The sequence below is a fragment of the Lepidochelys kempii genome, chromosome 1 (genome assembly GCF_965140265.1).
Source record: "Lepidochelys kempii isolate rLepKem1 chromosome 1, rLepKem1.hap2, whole genome shotgun sequence".
NCBI lineage: Eukaryota > Metazoa > Chordata > Testudines > Cheloniidae > Lepidochelys > Lepidochelys kempii.
The window spans coordinates 39,339,090-39,361,680 of NC_133256.1; the positions used below are offsets into that span (position 1 = coordinate 39,339,090).

The 22,591-nt window shown below is 38.0% G+C and overlaps 1 protein-coding gene across 6 annotated transcripts in view; it reads left to right on the plus strand.

The window, feature by feature from the left end:
- The window catches only part of IFT88 (intraflagellar transport 88), an 85,603-nt gene that overhangs the window by 46,294 nt on the left and 16,718 nt on the right, over nt 1-22,591 (plus strand). For all 6 annotated transcript variants that reach the window (XR_012158330.1, XM_073339648.1, XM_073339614.1 and 3 more), the window contains 8 exons: nt 1,437-1,523; nt 2,916-3,102; nt 4,146-4,254; nt 5,911-6,061; nt 9,887-10,002; nt 13,816-13,868; nt 15,037-15,102; nt 17,625-17,731. Coding sequence is in view for 5 of the 6 variants with exons in the window: in XM_073339648.1 (XP_073195749.1) it covers nt 1,437-1,523; nt 2,916-3,102; nt 4,146-4,254; nt 5,911-6,061; nt 9,887-10,002; nt 13,816-13,868; nt 15,037-15,102; nt 17,625-17,731 (876 nt within the window). In the remaining variant the exon portion in view is untranslated. The remainder of the gene's footprint in view (nt 1-1,436; nt 1,524-2,915; nt 3,103-4,145; nt 4,255-5,910; nt 6,062-9,886; nt 10,003-13,815; nt 13,869-15,036; nt 15,103-17,624; nt 17,732-22,591) is intronic.

Below are 22,591 nucleotides of genomic sequence, written 5' to 3' on the forward strand. Positions count from 1 at the left end.
ATGAGATTCAAAAGTTCGCGGTTCTTTTCCTGTCTACCTGGCCAGTGCATCTGAGTTGAGAGTGCTGTCCAGAGCGGTCAGAATGGAGCACTCTGGGATAGCTCCCGGAGGCCAATACCATCGAATTGTGTCCACAGTACCCCAAATTCAAGCTGGGAAGGTCGATTTAAGCGCTAATCCACTTGTCAGGGGTGGAGTAAGGAAATCGATTTTAAGAGCCCTTTAAGTCGAAATAAAGGGCTTCACTGTGTGGACGGGTGCAGGTTTAAATTGATTTAACGTTGCTAAATTTGACCTAAAGTCCTAGTGTAGACCAGGGCTAAGTCATGCATTTTGAGTAATGTAAAAATAGCATGTTCGTGGATCATTTTAAAACCTTATATTTTTTCCTCTGCCTTGGCACACCACCAGAGAGCATTATGCATTCACATTACTATGATAAGCAGATTCAAGATTTTAACTTGTGTAGGGAAAAAGGAGGAATTTTAATCGTGCAAATAGTGGGTAACCTGAAGTCCTTACATTTGCATTGATGTAATGGAAAGTGGAACTGAGGCAAAAGTATCATTAAACAATTTTTATGAACATAATGTAAATATTTAGTAGAACCTAGCCAAAGATTTTGTTATATTTGGTCTATAGAAATATATCTTTTTTTATATTGCTGAAAAAATTGCCCTTTATTTTTAAATTTGTTTAGTTAATTATTATATCATTTTTGTTACTCTTTTCACATATCAGTATCGCCTTGGCAAAGTTTACTAAATTAATTTCTGATGTACAAAGTGATCTGTAAAACTCCTTAGATTTGCATATGTATTGTCCTCAATCCTCACTTCTCTGAGCACATTGTATAGTATGAGATATGAAAATGATTGGTCATTTCTGATCAATACACAAAGCAAAATTTCTATTTGTACTCCAAACGTACTGTGTTACATACTTTTTGTATTGTTACATTCATTTTTTTTTGTTTGTAAGTCTTTAAGAAAAAAATCTTGGGTAAAGATACAGAAAAAGTGAAAATACTTACACAATACAGGTAGTTGACAAAATGAATATGTCGAAGTTTTTTTTGGTTTTTTTTTTTGGTTTGTTTGTTTGTTTTTTTAATGAATGGAACTTCTGTGGAAAAGTGTGGCTATCTGAACAGAAAGTTCAGGTATTTTCTAAATCTGATCCATACGCTGCAAACAAAACTGCCAGTACTGTGGGAATTTTAAAAGTATGAAATATCAACTATTTTGCAATAGAAAAGGTTATGTATAATTGTTGTCTAAGTAGTAATTAATAAATTACTCACTAGTAATTAGTAATATAAGTCAAGTAGTCATTTTAGTTGTTTATTCCTTCAGAAAAACATAGGATTGACCTGCACAGTAATAGTTTGAGTAAGTTTGTTACAGTTTAGTAACTTGATTATAAATTAATTCTAGGCTGTGGAGACTTTAAAAATGTTTGAAAAAAAGGATAGCAGAGTAAAAAGTGCAGCTGCAACAAACCTTTCATTTCTTTATTATTTGGTAAGTATGCCTTTTTGTTGTTGTTGTTAACTATGAGCTCAGAAGAGTCTATGCTTCTGTAGCAATTTTTGTATCTATCTACATGTTCTGTCTCAGCATTAAGAGACAACGCTCAAGAAAACGAGAGGTAAGAAAAGACACCATTTTAACTAATCAGTGTCTGTTCAATGTTTTGAACTATTAAGTGCAATGCAAGAGCAAAGTACTTTATTATTTTTGATTATAAGTGTTAAATATTTAAATTTCAATTGTTGCCTTCACTTCCTAATTGAAAGTAGGGGCTGTGGGAGCAGAGGCACCAACTTCCTGAGTTCCCAGAGGGTGCTCGTACCCCTACTTTGACCCAAGCTCCAACATGCTCTCCGCCCCCATCCTGCCTCTTCCTGGCCCATTCTGCCCCCTCCTCGCATCTCTTCCTGCCCCCACTCCTCCCCCAGCGTCTGCTGCTGAACAGCTGATCACTGGCAGGTGAGAGCCGCTGCGAGGGAAGAGAAGGAGCTGATTGGCGGCTCTCCCGGTGGGTGCTGAGCACCCACTACTTTTTTCCCCATGCGTGCTCCAGCTCCACAGCATGCATGGAATCGGCACCTATGTGTGGGAGTGCTCTGCTTTTATAGAGGTACAGGAAGCAGAGCAGACAGAAAGGAGTGTTCCAACTGCTATGCCAGGAGGAATGAGACTGAGCCACTGCTGGGGTATAAGAGACTCTTCCCTCATGTGGATGTTGTGAAGGTGAATTAGTTAATGTTCATGAAGCTCTTCATATATGTATGTTCTAGTTATTTGTGCCCTGGCTTCCTACTGCTATTGTGCTCTCTGAATGTATGTATTCAGCTGCCTGGCCTGTCACCCATTCCTTGTCTCCTGCTGGGCTCACCTGAACTTTTATCTCCCTCCATCTCTGGCAGGGTTCTGTTCACCTGCACATCAGTAATAGGGCTGTGATCCCACGCTTAACTCTCATAACTATACTCATGGAGGAGTGGAGACAGCGACATTTAAAACACTGCTCTATGCTGTCTGCTCTGCCTCTCTGATTAATATTAATTTTCAAATAGAATATAAAATAAGTTCATTTTGGAGACTTAAATGATTCTACAGTGTTTCCCCTATCTTTCCTACCAAAATAAGGAGCAAACCAGCATTGGGAGGGAGATGGACAAGATGACAATTTAGGTCTCACTCTGTAATTTTCAGGTTTCTATGACCTGAAAAATGTGAGTGATCTGTTTTCAACAAGCTCATAAAAAATAGTATTAGGATTGAAGATTATTACATTTTTTTCAGACTGCTGTTATATCAACCATAAACAACAAAGGTTAGCTCCAAAGAAAATTATTGATTGATAGTATATTAAGTTGTTAATGTACTATATATATTTTGTTTACACAGGAAAATGAATTTGCACAAGCAACCAACTATGCAGATTTAGCTGTGAATTCTGATAGATACAACCCATCAGCTCTCACTAATAAAGGAAATACTGTGTTTGCAAATGGAGACTATGAAAAAGCAGCAGAGTTTTATAAGGAAGCTCTAAGGAATGATTCCTCATGCACTGAAGCACTTTACAATATAGGTAATGTAGAAGTGTTTGCATGGCTTAAAGTTTGGATAAGGCTAGTACTAATGTGTTTGAGATTCTAGTTTTCAAACTTGTCCTTTTTAGAAATGTTAATTGAAATTAAAATATGTTCTGTCATTTCCAATAAACTGTTAATTCTTTTACTTCATGATTTAAGACGTAAAGTGAGATAATGTCCTTTGCTTCAAACCTCTTCACAGAAACTGCACCAATATTAATCATCTGTTCTTAGAGTAATTGATGTCGATAAACCACTTTGAAGATAAAAATTGCTATAAGTGCGAAGAACTATTTTCTGTTCAAAATGTAGGTTTTGGATAGTACTACTCATCAAATTATCCCCCCTTCCCTTTCTGATGCCCCTTGTTAAAGGGATGGTGTTATGTATGGCGGGTGGGCCTTGCCTGGAATCATGACCATTGCCCTACTCAGCTTTGGTTCATTCGGGTCACACTGCCTGAAAGGACTGTCAAGATGGTTCTTAACCAAGCAGCACAGCAAATCTACTGAGATGCAGTTGAGATGAGAGAGTGATCGTTGGGGAAAGCGCAGTTATATTGCATTTACCTCTAAACAGTGATGCAGCTTGCTTTTTAAAAAGGACTCCAACTTAAAAAAAGTTAAAGGTAGTTTCAAATACCACATCTGCCTTGAGTATCCCTGTGGCTTTACAATCCTGTTTTCTTATTTTTAGAAAAAACATTTTTTAAAATCTGTTGCTTTATGAAAACCCAAAATAAACAAGGAAAACTGACCAACTATCAAAACGGTGAAATTGACTATCCAAAAAGGGCTGCCAAATGTACAAATTAAACAAACTGAAAACAGAAAAATATTTTTTTAGTCTCTTTCATGTGTTCCCTATTGCAATAGTACAGGAACAAAAAAATCAGACAAAAATATGATTTTTAAGTTGATAGCATCCATCTAAATATTGCATTTCTGCTTCATTCTCCTTGGTTATTCTGCTAAATTACTATGCCTGTACTGATGTTTTATTTTGCCTGTTGAATTCATTTTGTAACTTTTATTTTTAGGTTTAACATATAAAAAGTTAAACAGAATAGATGAGGCTTTGGATTGTTTTCTGAAACTTCAGGCAATCCTTCGAAACAGTGCCCAAGTTCTCTACCAAATAGCAAGCTTGTATCTTTTTCTGGGTCATGATGCCAAATATTGAATTTAGTCTACATTAGAGGATTAGCTGAGATTAGTCTTAATCAAGACATAAAAGTTTGTTTTTGTATGGCTAAAAAAATTTACATTTAATCAGGAGGCATTTGTGGGGTTAAAATATATTTGGTGTGTGAAAATAAGGCCTGATTCTGCAACCCTTTATTTTGGTGAGCAATGTCATTAAAGCTAGTAGACTAACACACATGAGGAAGGCCTATTTATATAAGGATAATTAACATTGAGGAGAGCCCTGTAACCCTTTAGATATGCAACTGATGTTATTTTGAAAATAATATAACAGACATAAGCATAATGGATGTAAAACTTAGAACAAAATATTTCATTACAGTGAAGTTCTATTCTGAAAAGGGAATTTGTAAAAATAGCTCCATAGGGTTCCTTGTTTATTTTCTCAGTGGCTTCCAGACCAAGTCTGCTCAGTTTACAAGTAAAAGCATAATCATCTGTCAATCCTGCAAAATTAGCCTGGGATCTGAAAGCCAAGTTGGGGTCTTTCTTAGCTCTCTGCCTCATCAGCAGTAAAGATTCTGCAGCCAGAACTTAGTTAAGCATTCTGTTCATGATGTGCAAACCACAATAGAATCCCTTCCAAGGCATAATGGAATCCCATTGCAGTATTGGCTCAGCATTTTTAAAAGTAGTGAAAGTGATAAAACAGATAATAGAAAAGTAAGCAGATACGAATCTAACTAGACACAAGGGGTGAGGTCTTCACTCCTGCTCCCGCCTCTTTACAATGGGTTAAAGCACTGGAGTGGCATAAAGGGGTTCTAAAGCCCTGGTTCTGGCTGGGGGAATATTCCCCTGTATTGACACTGGATAACGCTGCCTTTAGAGGACTCCCTTGCAAGCTCGGGCATCGGGGGCATTCTGGGGACGGGGTTGAGAGTAGGGGGAGTGTGTTGGGGAGGAGCTACATCATTCTGTGGGGATTATGAACTGTGCTAGCACCCAGGAAGGCTGCTGTAACTAAACAGGCCCCTTAAGGCTGTCTAATTACAGTGGGGACTGCTCCAGCCCTCAGAGCTGCCCAGAAGTGAAGAGTGCAAAGGTGGCTTAAAGCCCTCTTCCCCTAAGCTGCAAATTCTGTGCTGTGCTCCTTAGAGATGCAGTACAGAGTGGCACCCAAGGAACAGATTTAATGCATAAGGTGGTGACAATTTTGCCTTGTCGTTTTGTGTAGCACAGAACCACACTAAGAAAACCTAGGAAGTTTGTGGGGCATAGAAATAGGGTGCCTAATTCTCCTTTCAGTTGCACTGTTATAAATCAGGAGCAACTCCATTCAAGTTAATGAATTTATACCAATGTAAAATTAGTGAGAGAGAGAAGAACCACACCAAAAGTGTTTTTAAGGTTGAAAGAGCAGCCTAGACTGTTAACACTTAATTATGTTATTTATAGTAAACTAAAGTACATCTGAGTGGGAAGAAATTATTAAGTAAATGTGCAAAAAAACAAAATATATGTCCACTTTGCTATGTCTGGCAAATTTTTTCAACATGCAACTTTTGGATTACATTTACATTATATAACATAAGAATTCCGCTTGATGAACCCAAATATGGTCACCATTTGAATTGTCCTTAACTGAAGATACCTCAGATATGAAATAATGGAGGATCCCAACCAAGCCATAGAATGGCTCATGCAGCTTATCAGTGTAGTTCCAACTGATTCATATGCACTGTCGAAACTAGGGGAATTGTATGATAATGAAGGTGATAAATCCCAAGCTTTTCAGTATTACTATGAGGTATGTGACCTACACATTTTCTAATATTTATAGAAATAAAATTGTGCAATAGGCACATGTGACAAGGCAATGTTTATTTATGTAGTATTTAAATTGCCTAAAGTATGTATAGAAAGTAAATCAGATTCTTTTCTTAGGAAAGTATAATTCTTTGTAAATCAGGCTTTTATTGTCAGCTCTTTATAATAAGGAGCACACCAAAAAAGGCTATGGGATATTCTGATGCGGGGCTCCCTCAATCTCTCCTATTGAAGTTTTTCCTCTGTAATTAAATAATTTAATAATTAAATATTAACTGGGCCAGTGAAAAGAGTTGAAATGGCTCTATAGCCTAATGGTTAGGTCACTCATCTGAGAGATGGCAGATCCCTGTTCAGATCACTTCTCCTCATTCCCTTCTCATCAGGGAGAAGGGAGGACTTGAACTGGGGATTTCCCACATTCCAGGTGAGTATACCCTAACTGCTTCTATAAAAGAGTTCCCTCCTCCCATTCCGCCCCCTGGGCCCGATCTGGTAGGTGTTCTCTGAGCCCACCTACCAGATCAGACCCTGCACGTGACTTATGTGGCTGAATGCTTATCTTCCCTTGGTTTGTGAATCACAAACAGAGATAGGTGCCTGCTTGTAGCCTGGGTTTAGGCATCAAAGAGTCCAAGGGGAGCGTTGCAGTAGTGCACGCATCCTCTGGTTGGCATCTTCTACTGGCTAGATTAGCTGGCTCCCTGTCTAGCATGCTGGTTTTGTGGATTTCGTTTTAAGGCACCTGTCTCTCCCCATTTATTGCATAGGAGCCTTATGCCCCTAACTCAGGCTTTGTGGATAACAGTGCTGTTCCTGAAATTTTTTTTTTCAGCACCTAAGGGCTTGTCTACACTTACAGCACTGCTGCGGCACAGCTGTACCAATGCAGCTCTGCCCTTGTAGCGCTTAATGAAGATGCTACCCACACCAGTGGAAGAGTTTCTCCCGTCAGCATAGGTACTCCACCTCCCCAAAAGATGACAGCTATGTCAACAGGAGAAGCTCTCCCATTGACATAGTCCAGGTCTACTCTATAGACTTACGTTGGTATAACTATGTCACTCAGAGGTGTGGATTTTCCATACTCGTGAGTGATTTAGTTGTACTGACTGACGTAAGTCTGTAGTATAGACCAGGGCTAAAAAGGTAGGTGCTCGGATGCTCAGCACCACAACGCCTAAGGCCATGTCTACACGAGTGCTTATGTCGGCAAAACTTTTGTCACTCAGCGGTGTAAAAATACCACACTCTTGAGTGACATAAGTTTTGCCAACATAAGTGCTCATGTGCACACCGCTGTCAGCAGGAGGCGCTCTCCTGCCAGCATAGCTGTTGCCACTCAGTGAGCTGGTTTTATTATCTCGACAGGAGAGCTCTCTCACATCAGCATAATGAGGCTACCTGAGTGCTAGCTTGTCAGTGTAGATATGGCCTTAGTCCCTTCGTGGGTCAGGGCCTTAGTAAATATCCCTCCTCTCTGTAAATCAGAAGTGAACCAAAGCCCCAGCAATGCTGGTAGGAGAAAAAGTAAAATATATGTTATTCTTTCCATGGAAACGTACTAATATGAAACTTGATTAAAAAGTGACCAGTATCTGGGTGTTTGGCTACCTTTTCTTATTTGTGCTAACACCTAATTCACTAAGCTAATTAATGTTTGTACAATACAGCCTCTTGTGCTATGTTGGTTGTGCATTCTGTTTACCTTTATTATGCAATTAATTTACAACAATAATTCTATTGTTACCTAAGCATTTCTTTTTGTTTGTACAATTCTAAACCTTTTTTTAGTACTCAGAAATAAAATTCTTGAAGTTCTGACCACTTATGGCCATTAAAAGATGCCATGGCATTTTTTCCAGGAGAGTAGGAATGTTAACCCTGGCAAAATTCCAACTCTTGAATTTACATCCTGGTCTACTGTACTTAAATCTCTCCCATAGTGATAATTAGATAAATTTTTCTTCATTTCTTGTCCTAAATTGTTTTGTAGTTTTACTGGCACTGATAAACATGCCACATTCTTCCCCATAGTTGGCTTTATTTTAGAAGTAGGTAAAATTATTATTTATACTTATACATACATACATACACACACACACACCCCGCCCCACCATCACCCCAATCAATGTTAAAAAGAAGCATTTGCCTTATTGTTATAAGCCCTGATTCAGCAAAACACTCAAGTGTGTGCCTAATTCTTAAGTATGTGCTTACTCGTACATCCTAGTGAAATCAGTAGAACTTCTTCATAATCTTAGAGTTAAGCACATACTTGCACACTTTGCTGAATCTGGGTCATAATGATTTTCCAGGATAAATTGTGGCAATTTTCACTACTTATAATGTCAGATAAGTGCTACCTTCTTTAGGTTTTCCACTGTACCTGTATACTGTGTATATATCTATAATTGTCTTGAAACTGTAATTGTATGCTTGAAATTGTCTACTTCAGTTGAAATGCATTCTATAAATTGATGGTGTTAAGTTTGCAAATGAATTGTAGCTCAGCAGTTTCTCTTTGAAGTCTGTTTTTGAAGTTTTTTTTTGTTGAAGAATGGCTACTTGAAAATCTGTTGTTGAGTGTCCAGGGAGTTAGAAGTGTTGATGATGTGCTGGAGAGGTTTTAGCTGAGGGCCTATTTTTGCTGTCTCTGACTCAAGGAACATTTTCAACTCCCACAAAAGCTTATGCCCAAATAAATCTGTTAGTCTTTAAGGTGCCACTGGACTCCTCGTTTTTGTGGATACAGACTAACATGGCTACCCCTCTGATATTTGTTGGAATGAAGTTTTAAAAGTCTAAATGCCTCACTTATTTTTTATATATTTATTGGTCTAGTTTAAATTTGCCTTATTCCAAACCCCAGTTTTTCTACATACTGGTGCCAATTTTAACCCAGACCACCTGGTAAAAAAAAAAAAATTACACTTTCAGAGTTTTTAGCATTGTTCCCTTAGTATTAATTCCCTTGGAATTATTAACATTTTGTACTATAGTAAATTTCCACTTTATTTCAATAAAACACTTGTAACAAATTTTGTTTCTAGTAAATTCAGAAATTAGTCCTATTTATAATAACCAATATCCCCCATCAGTAAAATTAAAATCTATAGACAAAAGTTTTGCTTATTTATGTGGCATTAATACCAAGATGAATTAAAAACAGATTAGAAGTATTCCACTGAAATAAAGTGGATATGTGCATACACTTGACTCTCTCTCTTTTTCAGACATTTAAATTTGGGACTGACAACTCTGTAGACTGGCCTCTTTACCCACAGAACCCGTAAAGTGAGGGCACTCAGCACTAGCTTCCTTGCGCTATTCTGACTGGTGCCTCACTCCTGTTCTGAAAGTAAAAAAATTGTTTTTCAGTGAGTTTTCCAGCAGACTGCTTGGCTATCTGAAACTGATTAGTGAATTTGTTTATGGAAACAACTTTCTTAGCATTTTAATTAACTCATTTACATACAGCAGTAATCTAAAAAAGCAAACTTTTTTGTGTGGAATAATACTCTCTTGCTGCTACTAACTATGCCAAAATAATAATTCTAGTAAGGACAGATGGAAAATGTGAAACTCATCTCAGGTAACTCTTCTAAAAAGTATTTTGTAATTACAAAACCTGACAAGTTCTCTTTAGGGATTAGTTGGTATAATACAGTGCTTTCATTCATGTATTACATATTTTTGGCATCTGGAGAATTAAACACTTAAGTGAGTAAGATATTCCAGAAGTAAAATAAAAATGTTGTTTATCACTAAAATTGTGTTTCTTTCACCTTCCTTATTTTGTCAGTCATATCGGTATTTCCCTTCGAACATTGAGGTCATTGAGTGGCTTGGAGCCTATTACATTGATACCCAGTTTTGTGAAAAAGCCATTCAGTACTTTGAGAGAGCAGCGCTTATTCAGTAAGTAATGATTCTTATTGTATGTTTAGTCAAATATCTTGTATTGAGGTTTTTCTTCTTGTAATTATATCTTGGAGACATGATATAAGACATGGCCTTAATTGGCCATAAGCTACATCAGCATAAAATAAAGCTTTAGGTATTGTTTCATCAGGTTCCTCACCTTGTATTTTGTTTGGAGGGGTGTTTTTGTTTCTATTAGGTAGCTCTAATGCAAACAAAAGTAAAAGACTTCCTTTCCAGGGTTTCCTCATCTGGTAAAGACTGTTGATTCAACCTCATAAACAAAAGCATCTTTCAGTAATTAACTTTGTTTCCTTGTTTGTAGTGTTCCTATTCTCATAAAAAGAGTGGAATTGCAGAAAACATCAAACACTAGATAAAACCACCAAGAGTACAGTATTAACAGCTAACAATGGATATATGTTGACAAATCTAATTTTATTCTGAATTTTATATTTGACCTGAGTAAAACTGTGTTTGTGCACTTCACAGAATGAGCTATTTAAGGTAGTCTGCATATTTTATTCTAGACTTACAAATGGAATTTAACATACAAGCGACCTACGTGTAAAAATTTGGCCAAATTTGAAACTGGAGCTCTGAGTTCAACCAAAATTTATAACTATAGAAAAATATGTATTTCCTCATAAAAGGACCACATACATATTTCCATGTGGAATTTGTGTCAACAGACAAGCTAAAATTCACATAACCCCATGAAACCCAGAGGTAGCATTTCTCTTTTTGTGTGTGTTTTGGGAATCCTATCCAAAATCAGCCTGAGCCAAACTCAGTTATTACTTGGCTTGTTTCTGATGATCTAAAATTTGACCTACTGTCTGATTCATGTATGGCACTCTGGTTAAAATGCCCCTGAAAGTACAAGGAACTATTTGTGTGTTTGGGCAATCCATTCAAGAGAAGACTATACTGCAGAAAGGTTATTAAAAATGCAGCAGAAATTAATATTTTAATTGAATGGGCGAGGGTATATATAATAAAATTATAAAAAAAGAATATGGTTTAAAATAATTTAAAACAAAGAAGGCTAGGGTTAAATGTAAAAAAAGGGGGGGAAAGCAAGAGTTAAACTCAAATGTTTGAGTAAATTGTAAACAAATAGAAATACAAGGCTAAATGCAAAATATATAGAGAGTAAAGTCAAGAGTTCATATAATTAAAAAAAAAATAGGCAAGGGATAAGGGTAAATAACCAAACAAAAAAATGAAAATAAAACTGGAATTAACAGGACTTTTGCCTACCACCACCCTGGCAAAATTGCTTGTATTTTTGGATTCTTTCTCCCACCTTTTGTCTGCATTGTCTTTGTAAATTCTTTGGGGCAGAGATTTCTCTGTGTGTTTGTACATCAGGGCCTCAAATACTGTTTGGAGCTTTTGGGCACTAACCACAGCACAAGTAAATTATTATTATTAATAATGCTAAAAGCACAAGTCCTGGTTTTAAAAATGCTCTACTGATCCAAAATATGACAGCCTACCTGCCAAGCAACATTGGTAAGCAGGACTATATAACCCTTGTATTGAGACATTGGCTCCCCATTGATTATCTGATCCAATTCAAGATCATGGTCCTGATTTCCAACACACTCAGCTACCTGAAGAACCACCTTTATCCCCATGACTAGGACCGTCCACCATAGCTCCACAATTCATGAGAAATGGAGACAGCTTTCTTGGCTGGCCCACTATTGTTGGGTACTCCCTTCCTCATGAGACCAGAATGACCTGAAATCTCACCATCTCCAGGACGACATATGAGAAACATCTGTCAACTTAGCTTTTCCTTTACAAATAATAATGAAAGTCAACAGCAAAAACCTTTCATCTTGTAGTTAAGATTGAGACAGTATATTTATATGACACTTCTGCAAACTTTATAACAAGAAAATTACAAAAGAATCCCAAACATTAAATATGGAAATAAATAGGTAAGATAATTTATAGAAATATTCCATTATCCCTTTTGCCCTTACAGTCAGGTCCACATGGGAAGTTCCTTGTATTTAAAGCCCCCTTTACTAACATATACTATTATATAGAAAGTTTAAAAATATAATAATTGAAATTAAATTCTAGTAAAATGCTCAAAATGAAGTTCTGCTTTCCCACTGGTTACTGTGCTTGTTATTAATTGTAAGGAAAGGATTGGTACTGTAAACAAAAACAAATGCAGCAGCAGCATGCAGCTCTAGACACAACAGACACAGAAAGAGGGGAAGGAAACAATGTTCATCAAAATGGTATCGTCAGCATTGGACATTGCTTGGTAACTGAAGTCTTGTTTGCCTCAGGCCTCAATTTCTCCAGCTAGTCATTTACTACCAGGAAATGTCCAACCCATTGGCTTCTTTTTCTAAAACAAATAGCTTTTAAAAATGGAGACAAACCAGTGAAAATATTTAGGAAACACTGATTTAAAGACTTGCTATCATGCTGTTCAGTGAAGCTGCCAACCCCTTAAAACTTTGTAATGCAGTCAAGCTCTTGGATCACATATGTTGGCACTCTTAGCCCATTTTAAAACACTGGAAAGAACACAGCTGAAACTAGAAAAAATTCATACCGATTTCATAATCTTCTGGCACAGACCTAAATGTTTAAGGCCTAATTCTCTAACCACTCAATGCATGAAACTTTGTGTATTGTATATGGATTGAAAAGTATCTGTGAATTATTAACCTCTGAAATTCTTGATTATGTTGTGTAATTACAGTATCTGTGAGAATTCATTTTCCAGGAGAGGAGATTGTTAATTGTAGCTAACAGAACATAAATATTCGGGAGCTTGTTTGGCGCTAAAACTTGTACATGCTATTTGCAATTTGTTAATCCTAAAAATAGGCCACAGTAATTTAACAGTTGTTATTATGCTGATTGTAAACAAGATGACATTTAAATGATAACTTTGCCTCAACCCCAATCCTCAGTTCTCAAATCTGTTTGACTGGAATTAATATTCCACTAATTCAGTGATATTTTATATTTAAATCACCTCCTTTAACTTGCATTTTAAGATGTATTTTGAAATGAATTGAGAAATTGTGTTTTTGAAAAGCTTGCAGGGGCAAATTTTAGCAACATGTGCAATTCACACAATCGTGGGAGTTGTGGAGCTTAATTCTGTGTCCTAAAAATGTAGGATTTTCATACCAAGTTGCCTACTAATAATTTGTGTTACAATGAAGGTGTGTTAGGTGCTCACTTGCATTCCGTTGCTCTGTGCAGCAGGCACACACATGTGCTGCAACTGAGAAATATGCAGTAGACTCGCTTTACATAAGCTTATTGTGCAGGGCACTAGACTGCAAACAAATAGAGAAATTGTTTGGAGGTCAAATTGGCTTGACCTGTGGTTGAATAAAAAATAAATAAATAATGGATGAACAGTACAGCCAGTAAGGTAAAGAAAAATGCTAGATTTCCACTAGAGACGCCTCCCTACAAATTGTTAGAGTGCAATATCTTCTAGGACATATTAACGATCAGACAGTACTATACAGTCCAAAGAGCTTTCCACATGTGGTTTCGGTCAGCTTTGAAGACATGGCAACTGACCAGCCCACACATGGCTATATCTTTATTATCTTTTCACTTGCTCATAATAAAAAAATGCTGTTAGTTTATGTGCCCTGCCTAGAAAGGATTCACCCTGAGTGAGCCGACAAGTAGAATTTGGTGAGACTGGTTTAACAGTGGATGTACACCAATACTTTGAACTTCGCAGAACAATCTGTCTATTTCATCATTTGCTAGTATACTAAATGGTTTTTATTTATTTATACACAGACCAACGCAAGTGAAATGGCAATTGATGGTTGCTAGTTGTTATAGAAGAAGTGGTAAGTGTCTCTCCTTGTTCTGTGATTTTTTTAATTGATTTTTTTTTTTACTTTATGTATTTTGAATTTTTATCTACTGATCTTTTGTACATCTGCTGTATGAGTTCTTGGTTCTAAAATCTCCTTAGCATGTTTCTGCTTTGTGAATTTTCTTGTATAACAAAGTATGACCTTCCTTGAAGTCTTGGTTTTAGTTACTCATGTTTGTACTGTCTTATACTTATGAGTGGAGCAGTCACATTCAAGTAAAGAGAACAGGCCAAACTAGCGTAAATAGTCATATTGTATTTAATTTATGTCAGTGCCGCACATCATGTCACAATAGCCAAGTAGGAAACTTCTAGAGTTGCTCAGCTGAACCGACCACATTTACAATATATAAAGTGGGTACAATTTCTAGATATTAAAAAAAATTGAAAATGTAAATTGTACAAACAGAATACACACTGCAACTTCGAGACTGAGCACTCACTGAGCTCTCAGCTGCTGAATTTTATAACTTGGATTCTACAGTCTGAATCTGCTATTGATCATAATCACATTGGGACAGAGTCCATGTCTTCCTCTTTGTATTGTTCAGCACCAAAACACACAAGATATTTTAATAATACTTTTCTTTCGTGCTGTCCCATTGTTCCCATTCTTTCCCTTGCTCCTTTAGAGCCTTACAGAGAACCGAATGACAAATTTTCAGGTTTTCTTATATTGTTTACCCCGTTACCTGATTCTATGGGATGGGGGAGTAGAAGCTGGGTGACTATGTGAATTGAAAGATAAAGTCAGCACCCAACCAAAATCCAGCACAGAAGAGCTTTCTCAGCAAAGGAGCAAGACAACTTGGCCAACATTATCTTCATTTAGATATGTTGGGAAAATCCCCAGTATGTCCTACCAGCACATTCCAATTCAGTTTGAGCCCCACCCATCATTTAAAAAAAGTAAATTTTGAATTTTTTTTTCAACTGTTCGCAACCAGCCTTAATTATTATAGTCGGGTAATAATTAAAGAATGCCCACTTTAACTGTATCAGCTGTGATCTAGGATTATTAAACCATGTACTCTTAAAAATAAAGCAGCTGAAAAAATCTGGGAGGTACCGAGTCACATCAGTTTCTGGTCTGATAGTGTGTGTGTGTGTGTGAGTGATGTTGTTTGTTTTGTTTGCAGGTAACTACCAAAAATCTCTAGATACATATAAGGAAATACACAGAAAATTTCCAGACAATGTTGAATGTAAGTTGTTTCATTGAATGGTGTAGTTTTCAAGGTAAAGGAAACTCTATGCTATATTGAATATATCTATTAGTAATCCATATTATGTAAGTATTTTATATATAGAAAATATTCTCGCAGACTACCATCTTTTCCAATACTAATTCTGCACATTCCTTGTGACAACTCTAGGGCTTGACTAAAGTAATACTAGGGCAATTTTGAGGAAAGAAGATGAAAATAAACTTGCTTACTGACTTCCTTCCTCCTATCCTCTTTCTGAAGTCAGGACCAGCTCTAGGCACCAGCAAAGCAAGCATGTCCTTGGGATGGCACAATTCCAGGGGTGGCATTCTGGACTCTGTGCTGTCTACAGGGGTTAGGTCAGCATAGTTGTGTCTCTCAGGGGAGTGGATTTGTCACACCCCTGAGAGATGTAGATATGCCAATGTAAGTTCCCAGTGTAGACCAGCCCTTTAAGTTCTATGTGTGTACTTACAGAAACATCCATTGTTACCTGTAGACCCTGCAACTGTAATCTCCACAGGCCAGATTGTTTCTCTTGTGTTTGCCATCCTTCCTTTTTATAGTCTACAAATCTTACTGTGGTTACAAGTTTTACCAAAACCAAGTATCACAAAAAGACATGAAGCATTTTTTTAAAGTTTAGTTGTTCAGGTAGTCTCTGGAAGTCCTTAGAGAGTGCCAAACTGGGGATACGTGGTAGCAGGAAACATCACTTCTTGAAGACTGATAGATGCTTCACCACTGGCAGAAGCAGCTCTGTGGGTGAATGGAAGAGCATCACAGAGCACGGTTTGGGAACCATTGCTCTATGTTGTTGTAGCAGCCCTCTTACCTCACTATTGTTGAGAACCTCAGTACTACAAAAGTCAGTTTGCCACTTACCAGAATTACATTTTTAAACAATTTAAGGCAGAACATTTACTATTTTTTAAAAGTAGACTTGCAGCATTTTTTTCAGCTACTATTAATTTTATCAAGTTTCCTAAATTCTCTTGAAGAGCAGGCTTTAAGGAGGTCTACTGTAGTAGAAAAACAATGTTAGTTAACATTAACAATGTTAGTTAACAATGGCAACACAAGTTTTACAAAATGGTTTCTCACTTTAAGAACTATAGGTAAAAAAATATAAGGCATGTTAATATTTGTAGTGTGTGAATCAAAGGAGTGGACTATTTTGAAAATCTTTCAGTGATTCTAACTTTCTTTAAACATTGCCGGCACAAATCCATGACGCTGAGGATGCAGTCTAGAACTGCCAGGAAGGTAGTCACTGTTCGTCATTCCACTGTTCTGTTAATTTGTAAAGGCAGTGAGTCAGAAGGTCTCTCATCTCCCTGCGCTTCTTCAGCTATTGTTAAATCACCTTTTAACTAGTTGTTGAGGTTTTCTTCTGTTTACTGGTTATTGATAGTTTAGCGTGGTATTTAGATAGGTGTCATTCCCTGCTGCTGTGCACACAGAGACAGTGGCAGCTCTTTTCCAAATTGGGGCTCTGGCTCAAAGGAGTTCTCTCTTCCCCTTAGTTCTTCCAATTTTATCATATAAGCTTGGTCTACACTGAAAAGTTATATCAGCATAGTTACATCCGTCAGGCTGACTGGCATAGCTATTCTGACAAAACCCCTAGTGTAGACGCAGCTGTGTCAATGGAAGAGGGCTTTGTTCAGGGAAGTGGTGTTCCTACAGCAACAGGAAAAACCCCTTCTGTCTGTGTAGGCTGTGTCTGCACTACGGAGCTATGCTGGCATAGTTATGCTGGTATCGGCTCTTTCTACACTAGCACTTTGTGGACAGCACTATGTCGGCGGGAGATGCTCTCCCACTAACATAGCTGCCACTGCTCGTTGGAAGTGGTTTAATTATGCCAACGGGAGAGCTCTCTCCATCGGCATAGAGCGGCTACACAGAAGACCTTACAGCAGCACAGCTGCAGCGATACAGCTGTGCTGCTGTAACGTCTGTAGTGTAGACATAGCCATAGTCTCCATAGCATAGATGGCCATCGTCACATTTAGCCTTCATTTCAATTTTTGAACTATATAGAGATTGATATTAACGCAGGAGCTAAAAGTCCACCCACCATGCATGTGAAGTGCTGACTCAACACTGGAGTAATTAGAAAATCTAACTATGTCCATTCTTTTCAGCTCGTTTGGCATTGACGACTTATTTTCAATAAAATGCTATTGGGGAATTGTTTCTCGATAGATTAACATATGTATAATACTTTTTATTTTCGAAGCATTTCACAAACACTAAGTAACTAAATTTCACAACACCCCTTAGGTATTATTAACCATTCTACAGTCAACCACAGAAAAGTTAAAATTGCTTGCATAAGATTCCAATCTGAGTTGCTGGCATTGTAAAGCAGGAACCCCTGATCTCCAGTCCTATGCTATGTCCAGAAGACCATGCTGCTACTCTGTAAATTCGGTTTTACTAGGTTAAACACACTACTATTTTTTCACCTGCTATCAAGCCCTTTTCTAAATATATTTTTAATATACAATTAGGTCTACGGTTCTTAGTTCGTCTCTGCACAGATATGGGACTGAAAGAAGTTCAAGAATATGTGACAAAGCTCAAGAGAGTGGAAAAACTAAAAGAAATAAGGGAACAGGTATGTTTGTTTTCTCCTATGAAAAGTGGAATTTTTTTTTTCATTTTCATTATGTAACTTTACTGCCTAGCACAATAAACAGTAAAATGTTTGCTATAGTACTTTAGCCTAGCTAGAGTGGACCTTCACTTCCTGGTTTACAGATGTTTAAGTTGGTTTTGCCATAACTCTTGGATTCTTTGGTTTTCAGAGGTTTAAATATAGGTGCATTCTGGAAGGGTACAAGGCTCATCTAGTCAACCTTAACATTCTGCCTTAATGAAGTTTTTGGGCAGCGAATGTCCCTTGGCTTTGAGGAGGTGCTAATCATGAAGGGGCATGACTGAAGGGCACAAGACAGCTTACTGGGAACACCTCACTGTCACTAAGCTATCAGCTCTGCCCTCCATCAAGCCCCCCAGTAGGATCAAGGGCAGGTAGGAAGGTGGTAAACAAAAGCCTGTGAAGAGAACATCTACCAGATGGTGGTACCAACGGTGAGAGGAGGAGAGCCCCAAAGTCTGTACTCCACTTTTGGGACTAGCATAGGGAGAAGGGGTTCTGCACAACCTTCTGGAGCATAGGAGGATTGCAAAGATGTGAAGTGACTCATTCATCTCAAGGGAATGTTTTCAGGTGAATCCAAACACCCCATGGAGATTAATACAGCCTGACAACAGCTCTTAAGTGGTGTGATCCTACCCATTCATTTCAATATGTATTCTCCTCCCCTCCCCCTTCTACCTCAAAATCTACCTCAAGCCCAGTCATGCAATACAGTTTTCAGGACAATCTTATTATGCACATGGACTTTAGAACAATTTGAATACTAAAATCAGCTCCTTATTGAGAGAGAGGGCTGCATCTGAGAAACGTCTTGATAAATTACTCCATATTTACCCCAAGAAATATTTCCTGGCCCCTCTTGTGTCATACCAGTATTCAAGATAATCTCACTAGCTACATATATTTCACTGCATATTGAAAATGTAAAGCAGCTCATAATGTGGGGGGTGGTTATTGGTAGGGCCCTACCAAATTCACAGTCCATTTTAGTCAATTTCACGGTCATAAGATTTAAAAAATCATAAATTTCATGATTTCAGCTATTTAAATCTGAAATTTCACAGTATTGTTATTGTAGGGGTCCTGACCCAAAAAGGAATTGTGGAGGGTCACAAGGTTATTGTTGGGGGTGTTGCGGTGCTGCTACCCTTACTTCTGCGCTGCTGCTGGCAGAAGATCTGCCTTCAGCGTGAGCAGCTGGAGAGCAGCGGCTGCTGGCTGGAAGCCCAGCTCTGAAGGCAGAGCCACCGCCAGCAGCAGCACAGGAGTAAGGGAGACATGGTATGGTATTGCCACCCTTACTTCTGCACTGCTGCAGGTGCAGCGCTGCCTTCAGAGCTGAGCGCCTGGCCAACAGCTGCCGCTCTCCAGCCACCCAGCTCTGAAGGCAGTGCAGAAGTAAGAGTGGCAATACTGCGACACCCCCCCCCAGATAACCCCCCTGCAACTCCCTTTTGTGACAGGATCCCCAATTTGAGAAACTCTGGTCTCCCCCGTGAAATCTGTGTAGTATAGGGTAAGAGACCAGATTTCACGGGGGAGACCAGATTTCACAGTCTGTGACGCATTTTTCATGGCCGTGAATTTGGTAGGGCCCTAGTTATTGGGAACTCCTCAATCAAATGACCCCATATTTGTACCATAAACTCTACCGCAGCCCCTGTTGCAACATAACAGTTTGAAGACAATTTCCCAAAGCATGTGGGCCTTAGTGCATTTAGAAAAATTGACTGCTAAACAATAAGCAAGGCTCAGCCTTAACTTTGGTGGTGGTGCCACCCCACTATAATGACATTAGTAATGAAACAGGTAAGCAGGTAAAACATTACCTTTTCCGAGTACAACTCCAAGATTCTGGAGTTAACTCTGAACTCTGAAATGAGTTAAATTGGTTCTGCTTTATCTCTAGTGGGTAATGGTCCAAGTTACAAACACACTCACTTTGCCACACTATGAAATAACTGGTAAACTCTGCTCAGGAAAGGTCAGGAACTAAACTTGAAGCTGGATTAATAAAAACTGGATTGATTCTTAATTGGAGGGCAGAGATCCCTGGGATTGGAGAGGTAATTACTCAATTGTATACAATACCGGCACTACTTTTTCTTGAGTTTTTAATTATGCAGCATAGGCCGGCAAATAAAAGGAAAGGAAAGTACCTTTTAAAAAAATATATTCACACTTTTTATACAAATACTATTTTTGTTTGGTTGTTTGTTTATTTTTAACATCTTTACTTGATGATGTGAACCTGAGTTTTCTGGGTACTTTTGAACACTTACTCCTGTGCATTAAACTACTAGTGAAAATATTTAAACAATTAGATTGTTTAACTTAGTTGTTTAAGATTATAGCAATATGTCAATGATGTTAAAAATGTAATATTTCATTTGACTTAATACATTAGTCACTGAAAGTCCAGGGACTAGCTGCTGAATACTGTAGTTCTCCATTTAATCACAAGATATGTATGTGGAAGCACAAACTCTAATACAATCCATTTTATACTGCTATGGTAAATTAACCATAATTTGGAGAAGCTAATTTGCAGATGACTGGAATGTTGTGTTAATTACAACAATGCATCATTCTTACATGTTCTGTCATAACACCAGCATGGCAATGCAAAATAAGGGTCTCACACTATGATTCACTTTGTGCCTCTCCAGTTGTTAGAGGTTGAATTCTGTAGCTCAGAAATTATACAAGTCACTCCTTACGTTTTCCTGCCAGATACTGATTTCAGTCTGCAAAGAAAGGGACAGGTCAGTTATTGCTCTCTGTTTTCGACAGCAATTTAAACTCATTTTCCCTTCCTCGATATTTCAGACCAAGCCGTGATCTCTTTACTACTGTGCCAAGTGGTGAGGCAGTAAATAGCTAATAAAATACTTGTGGAATATGCCCTGCTTTTCAATGCGAATATGCCTTAGTTTTCAATACTAAGGTCTTGTCTACATTTGGAAATTTACCAAAATAGCTATTCTGGAAAACTCCTATGTGGCCACTCTTATTCTGTAATAAGAGTGTCCACACAGGGGCTTATATCAAAATAACTATTCTAGAATAACTATTTCTGTAAATTTCCAAGTGTAGACAAGTGCTTGAAGGTGTCCAGCCAGAGATCTGGAAACATCTGTGAGGTAGGTGAATATTCCCCTGAATATTCCTTAGTGTATTAACATTTCTCTGATTTTTCATTTAAAAGAGATGTGCACACATACTGGTACTGGTACACAAATTCACAAAACCTTATTGGCATTGGTTCATATGCAGGTAATAGCATTGCATATTTATTTCTCTACGTGACTTTAATGACTGAGTGCCTGATAAGCTGTGAAGTGAGCCAGGGATAATATGTACAGACACCATATGATTTTCCTCAGTGCATCTCTCAGTTCTAATGTGTAACACATTTCTGCTCTTCCAGTCCTGGGTCTCTCTTGACCAAAGGCTGCTGGTTGTGCCAAAAAGAATTCCGTCATCCATGTGGGAGTAGGATGTAAAGCAAACTCATTTCCACTTGTGACCCATTAGAGAATTTGATCTTGCGTTTTCACAAATGAAACGCCAACACATAAAACCTACTTGTTCCACATTAGACCCACTTCCTTCATTTCCAGTTGTTGTTTTTTAAATTTGCCCTGATGTTTGAAATACTCAAGAGCTTTCCACAGTGCTGTGAGTATGAAGTTGGAATGCATGTGCCCGCACTTTGTATGTTATACAGTACATACCTTTTCGAGACTTTTAGGATCATTTTGCAGCTGCTCAGTCTGCAGAATTCAAGTGCCTTTTTGTTTTCAGTTATACATGATGCAACCTTTAACTGGAGATCAAGATAAATTTAAAATAAAATAATAAAAACCATGCACAAAGTAAAACTAGACCCTTTGCATAACATTAGTTTGCAAGAATTTCATAAGGGAAATAAATATTTTAAAATAAAATAGATATGAATTTATGAACATCTTTAGGGTACTTTGAGAGGATTGGTCATGATGGAGGTAATAAATAATCCACCAGACACTGTTGTATTTATAGAACATAAGAATGGCCCTACTGGGTCAGACCAAAGGTCCGTCTATCCAGTGTCCTGTCTTCCGACAGTGGCCAGTGCCAGGTGCCCCAGAGGGAATGAACAGAACAGGTGATCATCAAGTGATCCATTCCCTGTCACTCATTCCCAGCTTCTGGCAAACAGAGGCTAGGGACACCATTCCTGTCCATCCTGACTAATAGCCATTGATGGACCTATTCTCCATTAATTTATCTAGTTTTTTTGAACCCTGTTATGGTTTTGGCCTTCACAGCATCCTCTGGCAAGGAGTTCCACAGGTTGACTGTGCGGTGTGTGAAGAGATACTTCCTTTTATTTGTTTTAAACCTGCTGCCTATTAATTTCATTTGGTGACCCCTAGTCCTTGTGTTATGAGAAGGAGTAAACAACACTTCCTTATCTACTTTCTCTAAACCAGTCATGATTTTATAGACCTCAATTATATCTCCCCTTAGCCATCTCTTTTCCAAGCTGAAAAGTCCCAGTCTTATTACTCTCTTCTCATATGGAAGCCATTCCATACCCCTAAACATTTTTGTTGCCCTTTTCTGAACCTTTTCCAATTCCAATATATCTTTTTGAGATGGGGCAACCACATCTGCACATAGTATTCAAGATGTGGGTGTACCATGGATTTGTATAGAGGCAACCTGATATTTTCTGTCCTATTATCTATCCCTTTCTTAATTATTCCCAGCATTCTGTTCACTTTTTTGACTGCTGCTGCACATTGAGTGGATGTTTTCAGAGAACTA